Raw genomic sequence first — 13,957 nt, forward strand, 5'->3', positions numbered from 1 at the left:
CATGAGGTAAGGCTTGTTCCCATAAATGGCACAGCCTTAGATTTCCTAAGCAGCATGTAAGCAGCAATGGAACAAGGACACGAGTGTCTAGGGCAGGCTGGAAAAACATTGAATTTGGGAAGCGATGAACAGGAAGAAAGGAAGAAAAATAACACAGCCACACAAGCAAAGAGCACAGTTAGTTTTCAATGCCAAAATTAAAGGCACTTCTACAAAAAAAGACATCCAGGTGCAACACATGGTGATGCACAGCCTTGCTGGAGTGAACACACAGGTGGTTCTGTCTTCCTTTGGATGAGTCAGTGTGAGAGTGTTTCCACACTAAAACTCTGTGGTCACACACACTTAGCCCAGATTATTCATCTTCTTCCAAGAGCATATCCTTCTCCATGCTGCAAGAACGCATTCCACAGCACTGTCTCTCCACAGCAGCCTTTATTCTGGCATTTCATGACATTTGAGTGTTTGTATTTGAAACCTGACCGCTTGGAAAGGGGAAGAGGGCTATTTGGAATGAAACTGATATAAGGTTTGGTCACCTGGGGCTTCTTTCTGCAGCAAAATAGAACCATAAATATATTTAAGAATCCTAAGTCAGAATCCTCAAGTGACCAGGGCCAAGAGACAACTACACTGCTCTCTCATAAAGCCAAAGAGCTTTGGTCATTGTACCCACTAAACATGTCTGAGCATCAGATCTACTTCTTCTGTGTCATGAAATTAAAGGTGAATGATTTTATCGGCTTAAAATGTTCTACTTAGTTCTCTGTTTCATATTCATATGCTTATTTAGAAAAAAAGAAATTCTTTGCTTGACAGCACAGAGCTATGTGCAAAATCAAATAAAATTTCAAATGATCCCATGACCCAAATTAAGAGAGTTATGCTAATGTTCAAGGGGTCTAATATCAAACTGGAGAATACTTTTTCTATACTGATTCAGATACCAATAGTCCACCCTGGGGCCTGAACTGGCAGTCTACAAACCAATTTAACTTTGCCCACATGACTTGGAAAGGCTTGAAAAGTAGGCTTTAGAACAAAATTTGTGCTGTAATCCTAATCGCAGAGTAATGCTCCTTCGGAATTTTGCTAGTGTTCCAGACACAAATCTAAAGACACTCGCCTTGAGTAGTTTGATGAATAATCTCAACTAGCCAAAGAGAAAAGTCTCTATAATAGCTATATGGAAAGCTAAAACACACTGATTATTTCACTAAGATTGAACTTGCTGCCAAGCTACAGGTTTTTCAAACACTAGCTGAAGTCTTGAAAACCATGCCAAGGAAGCCCTTGTAAGGCAGAAAAGTCAAACCCTTAGGCTAAAAAATTGAAGCCTCCAGGCATTTTCCATATTTGCAGACAGATCTGACACCTGCACCAGGTGAGCTTTGTTCTTCTACTCAGCTCGAGCAGGACCAACCTTTCCCACTCCCACCAGGGGCCCATATTATCCATGAGGTTTTAGCCCTCTCAGAAAATGACTTCCCATCCAGACTGCTTGCTTGATATTAGCAAGGACTTTACAGGGTTATGCTGGTCTCAGGATAGCTTCAGTTGAAAGAGGTTTTCAAAAAGATGTGAATGGGATGACATCAATCCATGAGACTGCCACTCCTGCCTTGATTATTTTATTCATTCCACCAAAAACTTTCGCTATTAAAAAAGCTTTTCAGCTCCTGTTGAGCACTGAGTGTTAGTGCCTTCCAATGAGATGGAAAAAAAAAAAATCAATTACTGAAAATGATTTCTTACCCCAACATCTGCTCTTGGTTCCTTGTGGTCAGGTAGGACACTGGTGTGGACCTGAGAGAAGGGAGGGGAAAAAAAGGCAAGAAATAATCAAACTCCTTCTGTAAATCTCTCTGCAAAAGACTCATTTTTTTTCCCATGCCCTCAAAAGTGACCCTCAATTCTTCTATTCTAGCTGCAACTTAGTGCACAAAAAGAAACACTCCTTTAATGTAAAGATAATTTAATTGTCTGTTTGTTATTCTAAATACATGTTGTTATAAAGCACCAATATAAAGGCTACCACAAAGACTTGACAAAGCAGAACCACAGCTTTTCTCAGCCAGCTCTTATCCCTTGATTTCCTACAGTGAGAACTTTGATTTTTCCACAAAAGCCTGGAGATAGTAAAAAAATTGCTATAATTAATTTATTAAGGGACAGCATACTTTAGAAATCTGTGGGAGTCCTCATATGGATGCAATTTTACATTTCGATTTTCCACACTAATACATTAGCAACTCCAAAGCATTTGGAAATCTACAGAAAGCTAGTATAAAATGTTCAATCATGATATTTTTATCTAAAATTAACCTTTAAATGCTTCACACCCTGAATGAAAATGAAATTACTGGCATTTTCTTGTTGGTGATACCCATCTTTCCCTTTTGAAGCTGAGGAAATAACTTAGAGCAATCTGTTTCTTAAAAGAAAGATGGAGTATCAACACCAAACCAAAAATGCTGTGTCATTTTAAGATGCTAAAAAGCTGCTCTATGTGCCAGCCTCAAAGAAGTGACATCTGGCCCAACAACTGAGGTATTTATATTTTCTAATTATTATTATGGCTATTTATTCAAGAGAAATAAACTAATAATGTAAGAATTAACACTCCTTTTCATAATTTACTTACGTATTTGTAACCCAACAGCAGTTCATATTTTTAACAGTGTATGCGTTTTTATATGAGACTACGTTGTATTTCACAGCAAGAGAAAGCTAATGTTTCTTTTACACATACTGAAATCAAGGAAATTCAACATTAATTTAGAATCAAAGAATATTAATTCCTTCTTTTGCTGGATAAAATATCAATTCAGGAGAACATATTTCAGCTTTTCTGACCCAACACAGGAGCAGAAAGGGATGTCAACACCTGACTAACCTAGAGTCTTCCATATAATAAAAGCATATTCCTGAATTTCAAATGGACTTAAAATACAGAAAAAACTTCTGCTGCATTTTGCAATACTTTTTGGTTCAGCTATGTTTATTTGTTTTCATTGGGTTTTAACCCCTTTAAATTAGACTGTACATTAGACCGTACCTCTCTTCTTCCCAAAGTATATTTTGTTTGAAATTAAATCTAGTGCCTTGATCCAAGTGTGTGCAAATATCTGCAATTTCGGAAGCAGTTTTACTATTTGACATTTATCAAAAGAGAAGCCACATATGTGTATGTAAATACATACATGGGTGGTACAGGCTGAACACTATCAGGCTGTCTGTTGGTTGAGTTCCCGAACAAACTCTCTGAATGCTGCAATTACTGGGGTATCATTATGGGGTGTTCACACAGGCCTCATTATAAACATCAGGTCAGCTCATAAAAACTTATAAGAAACGAGTCAGTTTTAGTCCCAGTCCACAAAATGGAAGAGAAAAAATGGGAGATAAATACAGAGGATTTGACAGGTCAAATATCCTCCCAGCGCATTTCTTGATTAAACAAACTGCCACACTTTTTAAAACCACGTCATAAATCAACTTTTCCCCTCTGGCCCCATCCAGAACAACTATAAAATCTAAAAGCAAACAGAAAGTCAGATTTTATTCCCAAACCTCCACTACTCTGTTAGAATTTCAGTTTTCCCATTACTCTCTCTAGGTTTTCCTGTGCAAAATGCAAACCTCTGAGTGGGGAGGTCATTCACAACCGGGGTAAGCCCATGCCTGCAGGGAATAGCACCACTACTGCTTTACCTTTGTGACACAAAGAGATCACAAAGGCACACAAGAAACACAGCTTGTGACCTGGACTAAATGCAGCAAAGGTTTTGGCATCTATCCATTCCTGTAATTTTGTGTGTAGAACAACACAGTTACCTTTTTACACCACAGTGGAGGCCTGTGAACCCACTGGGAAAAGGGCAGTGTGATGAAGGTTTGTGCAAGTGAAAGATGCACAAGAGTAGAGTTAGTTTTCAATGCCAAACACATCAGAGTCCAGGAGTTATGACTCCCTGGAATTTCCCAGTCAAACAAATTGCAGCTTCGTGTGTTTGTGCTGGGTGAGCCTAAAATGCCAAAACTGTTATGGGGTTCTGCCACAAAACCAATCAGTTTTTCCTACAGTCCATATAAAACAAAAGAGAAAATCTTTTCAAAATGGACATGCACGTGGTATTGCGGGATTCTACAGTTCCAATGGAAAACCTGATAGGCAGCGAAACTAATAAATGTTAAAACTTCATTAAAGATGAAAACTAATAAAGGGAATATAAGATTTATCAAATTACTGCAACATTGCATAATAACTGCATGATTTTTATTATATATTAATTAGTTTAAACTTACAAAATATTTATATATATATATATATATATATATATATATATATGTGCCTGTGTGTGTATATATATATATATATATATATTTCCTACTACAGATAGTAGGGAAAATATGTATGCCCCTATCACTTGCTGTATAGCAACTGATATGGCACGAGAGAAGAATCACGAGATCCCCCAAGCAAAGACTGAGTTTAACATAAATCTAAATAATTTTAATATGTTTTTAGTGTATGCAACGAAAAAAATGGAAGGAAGGAAGAGTTTATTTACCTTCTTAACACAGCACACAGCGTGAGACTGGATTCAATTTTTTTAACCAATTTGAAACAGCATTTTTTCTGCAGAGAAAGCTTTGTCACGTAAGGTTATGCCACAGATAAAAAGTGACAAAGAAAAACGTGTATAACTGTGACAGGGACACTCAGGCATCCCAGTGCCCCACAGTGATGAGTGCTGACTGGCACAGACCCACTGGGGTTTTTTTAAGCAGTTGAATTTTTGCAATCCATGACCACTGGTAGCAAGCTAATGAGCCACAGGCTTTTTCTGCCATTTTTCAGGCTTTTTTGAACAAAGCCCAATGATGCAAAGTAGCCTTCTAAAGTCTTAATAGGTACTGAATATTCTAAGCATTTGGTCAGTTATAATTTTAATGAAATAGAGCAGAAAATCACATTTAAGTCTGTAGCTGTTACAATCAGCCAGTTAGCCTTGCCTCCTCCCCATAATAATTCCCAGGAATGAACCTGTTGAAGTCTGTTTTATGCTGGGAACAATCTGCAAAATTTGAAGAGTAAAAATACCCTTCAAAGTGCTTGTGGTGCCTCCTCTTTCCAGCTTTCTTCCACTGTGAAATAAAATTCACAAAAAGCAAATTCTGGCTTCTGTCAGCAAGCTACAGCTGGAGCATTCCTAAGCTCTTCTGGCTCTTCATTTACATGGAGCAGGCAATGGGGACCTGTGTTCCCAGATCCAAACACCTCAGCCTAGTCACTGCAATGGCACTATTCAAAAATCCCCGAGACAGACTCCACAGTCCAAACAAGGCAGCAGCTAATGGCAGCCAAAGAAATCCAGATGTTCTGACAAATTATATCCCAAAAAATACTCACTCTAGTGCGATGAAGGAAATAGGAAACTTGAGAGGATGCAAGCCCAAGCTGGTAAAAAGCTCCTACAGTTGTCTGATGAACACTCAGGTCAGCTCCACCTCGCTTCAGTGTATGGCAGACAACATGAATTAAAGCAAGTATTACTGGAGTGATCAGATGAGCTCAATGGCATAACAAAATTTCCAGAACATGATCTTCTGCCTAAAAACTTCAGCAAAATTTAAAATTTGACTGTGAATATCTGACAAAATAAACTGAAATCCTATATTTTGATTTACTGAATAAACAGCCTTTTTTGAATATGCTAAAGTCCACGTTTCATAATTTGCATCTATTACCATAGAAGCTGCAGTAAGAAATCTTAGTATAGATTAAGCATGATGCCATTTCCACTGACGAACCAGTTACAAGAAACAAGATTGATTTTATTCATTTTTTAGAGGTATATCCAAGTGTTCCAGTTCCTTACCAGATTGCAACATCTACTCAAGTGACAAAAGATTATTCACATATTAAACACAGAAAAAAAGTCTTGCTGCCTTAAACAAGTCCAGACCCTTCAAGACTCCACACAAAATACCCCTGTCTTCTGACTCATGGCAGAAGCTGAAATGAAGAACTCAGAATTTAACTTGCTGGAGCAGTCCATGAACCTCCAAAGTTCCCTTGAGGAGCTTGTATTATCCCTCTGCCAAGAAGACCTAAGTGCATTTCCAGCTGGGGGCCTTGAGTTCAATATTTTGAAAGAGTTATTTTCATGTGAGGTACCAAACTAACCAAATATAGAAGCAAACAGTGGTTTTAAGATCACCCCCAAAAAACAGTGAAGATTTTATCCCCCACTCCATGTTTTATGGTAACTTTTTAACATAAATTTTTAGATTCTAAAGTGAACACTTTCTAACTACACATTGAAATTATTTTAATTTCCTATTTCCTCTGCCTCTCTTCTGACTGGAAGGTCATTCAAAACACAGGATTGCAATGATAGCTCAGAGTCCTTTCCTAATCTACAGCCCATCATTATTCATGGCAAGTTTATACTCCTTTGCTCTTCTGCCAACATGGTGTCTTAGATAAGTAATTCTTTTCTGTTCCTCATACTGGTCTCCTGATGAATCAATGAGAAAGGAATCATATGCCCTCTTGTACTTCATTTTGTTAGGATAATAAGCCAATCTTTTCCAGTACACTGTCATACCATAAGCTCTGCATTCCCCAAATCACATCATCTGCTCCAGTCCTATGTCACACTTTGAACAACTAATTTACCTTTTTTTTTCCTTCACACCATTTGTTTCTGATGTATTAAGTCTTTGTTCACCCAAAAAACTTCATGTTATTAGAAAAGCACAGAGGCATGTACTGAGAGTCTACTTTATTTCATCCTGTTTGCATTGTTCCAGCTGGCAAACGCTTTTTTTTTAGGAGAACTAAGGGAAATTTCTGCACACACCAAACTTTTCTCTAACACATAGAAGCTGAAGGACTCTCGCACAAACATCCACAAAAGCAAAGAAAATTATATTTGCCAAGAAGGATTTTTCTTTTCTTCTCCTGACAGTTTGTGATAATGTTTAAAAAACAGCTGAGGCTGAGGTCTGGTGCTAGCATTACCTAATGGATAGGATTTCACTTCTCCTTTACAGAATTAGGGGTAAAATTGCTCATCAGATTTACTGTGGCAGAAGGTGTATTTTAGACAGATGAGAGGGAGTAGGAAAATATTCGGGGCTTCCTACAAGCTCTGGTTTTTTTTGCCTTCATAGACAGGATCTATTTATTCACAAAAGTCTGTTCTAGCAAGATTATAGCTGCACTTCCATAGTGAATGTCCCTTCCAGCCTGTGGAACTGCAGCATGAGAATTCATGAGAATTACTGCTCTGTCCAGGGCTCCCACATGCTCCGTCCACATTTCTAACAATCCGCGCTCGAGGGGAGCAAGGAATTTTCTCTAAAGAGCCTCCAGAAGATCCTGGGAAAATAAATGTTGCCAGCTATCCAAATATAAACACTCCCAACTACCCAAATATAAACATTTCTAAAGCTATCTAAAAAGAAAAAATGTACAATTTTTTTTTTTCATTTGAGAAAGCATTTTTTCTTGGGTTAAAACAGTTAAACCTGCATAGCAAGAATTAAATTCTTAAGTACACAAACACTAAAACCCATAACCTCCTGATCAGCTATCTTTAAATAGTTTTTGCTAGTGCTCTGCCCTTTGCTCCCTGTCTTCTGAGATGAGAAACTGAAAGGAGTTTTATTTATTTATTTATCAAATAAATTCACTGCTGGCTTTGGAAGAAGTTTCCAGACAAATGTGTCATCTGTCCCACAATCTAAATTAGTTTCTGTTTTAAAGGAAGGAGGAGGTATCACTGGGAACAAGTATCTCTGTGGGACTATTTCACTATGCAGCAACCCAAAAGAAACTTTGTGCCTACAAGCGAAGGTAAAAAGCAGTTTTCACACAGCACCTTCTCTCTCCTGTACCAGACACAGGTTTGTGTGAAGAGAAGTTCATTTTCCCATCAGTGATACTGTATTCATGGCTACATCCCCATTAAACACACGTGATTTTGCTCTCCAAACCATTTCACAGGAAGAGCAGCTTTCCTCACCAGAGTGTGCGTCATTGTGCCTGACTGCCACACAAAGATAAACCCTTTCCCTCCTCTACAGCGTCAATTCTACTTTTTTTAAAGCACAACTGCAATCTGCAAGACATGGTAATCCTCTTCTGCAAGCATGATCAAGCTCTTGCAGAGATGTTACTTAAAACCAGGTAAGAAATGAGCTCCCTACTTTCAGACTGATAAGCAGGCTCAGGAAAGTTCATAGTCACAGCTGCCTGAGATAAGTAATTAAACTCTGATTCTTACGAAGCACAAGGTGTGAATAAAGACATTAGGTGTATGTTTTTAAGCAATCATTTTGCCTCTTTCAGAATTAATGCAGAAAGATGCTAAGGCTCAGAGAGCCAAATATATTTCAATATTTTCACTGCTTAGAAAAAACAAAATAAGAGTTTTTTCAGAACCTGAAAAGTGGCCTTTTTTTGGGGAACTGTTTCAGTGATGCTTTTTCTGCAAATAAAAGGATCTATTAGGAACAATATTGTTGGCAAAGCTGCTTAGGTCTGAAATTTGACCACCACACTTCTATTTCTAGAAATTACTTACAGATTCTTTCTTCCTTTTTATATTGCATCTTCTTATTTGGAAATTCAGCATGACATTGTTTTCTGGGAAAGATAGGATCTGTTATCAGACAAGCTGATGTAAGATGGAAACAGGCACTTTTTTCTTGGCCCAAGGTTCCTTCAGGAACTAAAGAAAGCTCGTGCTTCTGAAAATTTCTGTGTTTTCTCCATCATACCGCAAGAATAGGGGTTGAAAAAAGCACGTGCACATTTCCACAGCAAGGATTTTATGTAATCTAAATTAGATGACAGAGTTGATTTCTCTCTAAATAAAGTGAAAGGAACAGATACATTTTGCCGTAGACAAATCTAAATTTACATAACTTGAAATGGGTCACTACAGATAATGCAACATCTTGAGGAGGGACTTCTGAAAAACAGTGAGAGATTCTATCCGTTTAATAAACCACATAGTCTGTGCTTCCAAAAATGTGTTGGTGGCCTCATGTATCATAAGGCCACAGGCCACAAGTTGTAGGTATCATAATTCAGCCAAGTACAGAGCAGCTTCACTCCTTCCACATGGAGCAGAACCTCCTTCCCTGACAAAGGGAGTCATTATTTGTAAAAGAAAACCATTTTAACACATGATGGATGATATGAACAGTAACTTTACATGTGAAAATATGGTAACCTCCTCAGCCTGAGGACAGCTGGTGATATAGCATCCCCAATAGCACAGCATCCCATGTGCTGGCAGGATAATGGTAGTTCTGGAAAATTAATGTTTAAAGGCTTCCCCTTCCACAACTCAACTAAAAGGGAAAAAGATATATGCAACAAGGAAGAGCTTATATGTGAAATAATGTTGTATTCACAGAACATCGCACAACTCATGCCATAAATTCTCCGTAAATTATTGCAGACCCACATTGCATCCAATATTACTATTATGGTGGAATCATAGAATCATCAGTGTTGGAAAAGCCCTCCAAAAGGAGTCCTCCAACTCAACCATCTTACAGATGGGTCCTTCTGACAAAAATCAAAAGCAAGACAAAACTCCATTAGATAAAAATGCATTCATTTTTATCTAATTAATTCCAGGAAACATTTCAAGATATTAACTAAGCTAGCATGAATGCCAAGGGTCACGTGCCCAGTTTTCTAATAAAACCCATTCAATTTCCAATGTTAAAAAAGCCATATCCAGCAGCTGAATTGTCCAAGTTAATTCAGAATCAAACCCCAAAAATACAACCCCAAAAACACAAGCCAAAACACCTCCTACACACAGATTTATGACTTTTATTTGTCATACCACAAATAAAGAGTCCAAGTCCTCATCCACAACAGCAACAGCCACACTGAAAAATGACAAACAAAACATGAGGATGTAATGAGGTCAATGAACACTGGAGATGAGTAGAGAGTCTAACCTTAAAGGGAGACAGACAGTGTCTGTTTCACACACATCATTTGAAACACCCCATATAAAAGTTTATCACATCTTTCTGAAGACAGAAAAATCCCATTCTCACATATATGCCCCAACTTAGTCATTATTTTGTACAGTACCAGTATCATCAGAATTATTTTGAAATTAATCCTGAGTCTTCTCTCCATCTTTAAAACTTCCATAAAGTTGGCCAAAATTAATTTTGTCACTTCTAGCTTATTTCACAAAGGAAAGAATAAAAAGGCTCAAAATGCTTTTCAATATTTTGGCTAGCAAATCAAAAAAATATTTTTAAAATCTAAGAAGCTAATAATTTAACTTTAAAAAGAACCAAACACCAGCAAAATCACAATAAGTATTTCCATACACATCTCCTAGAATTCGCTACAATTTCCTCTATTTGCACATAAATATTAGCACCATTAAAAACCATCTTTATTCAGATGTACAAGAACGAAAATGGGCAGTTAAACCAAAGTATACCAATTGTTTATTTATGCACCTTCAATAGACATGGCCTAAACGAGAATAATTTCTTTTTGTTGCAGTCTGTGATTTCATTAAGTCACTCTGCTCAGCTTTAAGCACTAAAGATCTTGAAATAATACCTAATTTAATACTGCTGCAAGAACCTTAACTCCAAAGCTATCAGCACAGACCTCATCAGAGAGCCATTAATAAAATGCTCTTTATTGAAGTCTATCTTTTGGTTTTGAAAAGATCAGAGTGGAATAAAACCCACATTAATGATCTTCAGTAATCATTCCCTGCAAAAACTAAAACATGCTTGGACTTGAAAGCACACATTTAAAAATAATAGCTGAGCATTCTTTTAAAAGGAAGGCCCAGCACTGATCTAAATTTCATGTGAGGCTTCAGCTCAAGATTATGTTAGGATTAACAAAGTGTGCATGACAGGTGTGATTTAAAGACTGCAGCTTAAAATTCTCCTCCTTCCACACAAATCTCATGGCACAGAAAGGCAGTGATTTATGTACCACTCTCTACCACAAACCTTTGAGCAATCCACAATTGCAAATACCTTGAGAGGGACAGTTTCAGGGCATGTGAAGGTCCTCAAAAACGCCAAGAATTCTCAAGGTTGGTCTGAGTTAACAATACTTCCCTTTTCCCTTGTGCATGTAAGAATAAACCAAGAGCCCTTGAATGAAGCCCATGAAGAACGTTTTGCAAACACAAGAGTGACAGACTTGCAGACCTCTGCAGGAAGGTTGATTGTGTGAAATAGCAAGCTCAAAAGCTAGACATTTATGGAAGCCGTTTTCTGGTCAATATTCATCTCATAAAAGCCATCCATGTCTATGTAAAACTAAATGCCTTTGTCCTGCAGAATGGAGGACCTAAGATGCTGGAGCCAGGACATCAATTCTCTGCTCCACCTGTCCTCTCGTTTCTGTCATGGTAGTTTTTGTTTCCCCTACCCCAATTTAATTCAACTGTTAATTTATTTTCTACCTAGCATCTTTGTCCTTAGCACACAGCAATTCCTTCCATGCTGCCACAGTGAAACACGTCCTTCCTGAGGCAGCACTTCCCTTAATTCCTCACCATGACTCACAACAGGACAAAGAATGACATTTTCAGCCTCTGTCAGAGGGAAGTCAGACTGCACAGCACTCAGCACCCAGACCCTTCTTTTCTTCAAAAGCCATGTGCCAACCCAGGCGTATTTTCTCCTGAGATATTTCTCTCCTGGAAGAGAGAATTGCTTTTCCTGCCTAACAGTGAGCTGAACACAGTGATCTACAAAGCCCTGCTGAGGAAAGCTGGTATTTAACACCTCAACCTGGACAGCACCAGGATGGATCACATGTCATAAGCATCCTTCCAGGATTCCTGGACTCCCATGATCAGAAACTTCTATTTGCTGGTAGGCCAAACTTCTACTCCTTTCCATTCTTCACTACCAAGAATTTGATAATAAAGTTTGCTGCAGAAGTTTCCTTTTCATATAAGTCATTATGATGTTTTACCACTGGCATATGAAACAAAAGTTAAGTTGGTTACTCTTTTTTATTTTATGGACATAAAAAGGAAACTCATGCAAATAAATGCCTTCATTTAAAAAAATTACCATTCCCTCTTTTTAAGTTTCATTTGTGAACATAGCTGGTAGAAGCCTTGGGAAAAGGCACACAGCTGCTGAAGGACTACTTTTTGGCACATGTCTCTTCCAAGTTCTTCCAAATGACAGAACCCATTTTACTCCTAACTTCAGTTTCTACTTAAAAATACCATACCAGTTATCCATAACATATAATCACAGAAACTTGGTTCTTCCAAAGACAACATTAAGAAGCAGCAGCTGGAAATGTCAGCATCATGAGAAGTATTATTAGTCTCACGGCCAAAAAATTCCTGTTGGTTCTTCTGGTTTGCCATGTATTGATGATCATTTTACAATCATGCACTTCACCTGCCTACACACAAGAGAGCTCCTGCCAGTACTATAGCTACCATAACCCCACAAATCCAAGTGAAGTCTGGAAGATATTTTTTTTTCCCTGCTAAAAAGTGATCTTCAAATGACAAAGAATTATTCAAGGTTTAACCTTTTTGTTCATCTACTGTGTTGTGGATGCTAAAGATCTCTCAAGGGCAGAGCTACTGTTCTTGTTCCATTTCACCAAAGACATAAGCACAGTGTCATCCCAGCAAACTACACTTTCCAGGAAAGAACGTCTGTAGGCTGGCTTCCATTTTGTCTTGCATATTTCTCTGTAAAGATAAGCACCAGTGCCTGGTGAACATCGTTTAAGAACACCAAACTTCCTGAGCAGATGCTCAGTTTGCTTCCAGCACTGCCTCCATATAGCAAAGCAACGACAAAAGCCACTTCCAGTTATGCAGCTCAATTGTATTAACAGCAGTATTTCTTCCTCTCCCTTTTTTTCTCCCCTAAATTTCCCACATCCTGTGCTGATAATAAACAGCTCCAATGCATTCTGTATAAATCCTGCTCTGTTGGCAACCCATGAATCATGTGGCAGTATAATTCCTCGTGCCTGCAGGGCACAGATAAAGGCTGCCCCGTGGCACGGGGCCAGTGCAGCACATTCACTGGTTCCAGACACCAGGAGTCGGCATGGTCACGCTGAACCCAGAAAAGGGTTTTACTCTTTTCTCTGTATATCTTATTCTTTTGTTAGTAACCACAAATCAAACTAGGCTCTGTGCTTGACTCGGAGCAACCAGCTCACTGGCCACCAAGTTTGCATCACAAAGGAAAGTCATCTCTGCTTTTCTAAACTCCCACATTCACAGCCTTTTTATATTAAGGCCTTAACAAACTCCATCTGCAAAGTTTCAAATTCAAAATTATCAAAGTTCGCATACATGTCTTTTAACTTTCACTTACATGTCTTTTAACTTTCTTTTAATCCTTACCGTAACATTGGCAAATATATTCCTGGGTGTGATCTACTAGCATTTATAATAGGATTTCACAGAAATTTTTTCTTGTACAAATATTTTAATATACACCACTTTCCATGAGGAGACACACACACATTAGACTGCACTAAACAACTGTTCGGTTATCTACTCCTGACTTTCCTGCTCTTTATTTTCTGAGAATAAGATTTGCTCTCTCCATATATGAAAGAAAATTATTCATAAACGGTCTCATGCTCCTGCAAACTTCAGTAATTTCTGTACAACAGTAGATCAGTAGATCAGAAAAACCTGACACCCACATTTCAAATTTTAAAGAAACAAACAAAAAACCTCTCCACTTGTTTGCATATTAAAACAAGCAACACCACCATACTCAAAATAAGTGAAAACAAGCTGCAGTGAATAGTCAGGGTGAAGCCCCCAGAGGCTGACTGGCAGCCAAGCAGGACAACACAAAATATTTCAGCAAAGGTTACACACAGTAACATTTAAGTTAAAGGCAGCTCAGTCGGGTAACTAAA

At 38.1% G+C, this 13,957-nt stretch overlaps 1 protein-coding gene across 1 annotated transcript in view; it reads right to left on the reverse strand.

Annotated features, from left to right (window-relative positions):
• Positions 1 to 1,794, reverse strand: part of LOC128946150 (inositol polyphosphate 4-phosphatase type II-like) — a gene marked incomplete at its 5' end in the record, with an annotated part of 97,396 nt that extends 95,602 nt beyond the window's left edge. Inside the window, one exon of the mRNA XM_054290070.1 lies at positions 1,756 to 1,794. Coding sequence (XP_054146045.1) covers positions 1,756 to 1,794 — 39 coding nt within the window. The remainder of the gene's footprint in view (positions 1 to 1,755) is intronic.
• Between the last annotated feature and the right edge of the window lie 12,163 nt (positions 1,795 to 13,957).

The sequence above is a fragment of the Melozone crissalis genome, unplaced genomic scaffold (assembly GCF_028551555.1).
Source record: "Melozone crissalis strain CALT ecotype California unplaced genomic scaffold, PUWL_Pcris_2 ptg000076l_1, whole genome shotgun sequence".
Taxonomy (NCBI): Eukaryota; Metazoa; Chordata; class Aves; order Passeriformes; family Passerellidae; genus Melozone; species Melozone crissalis.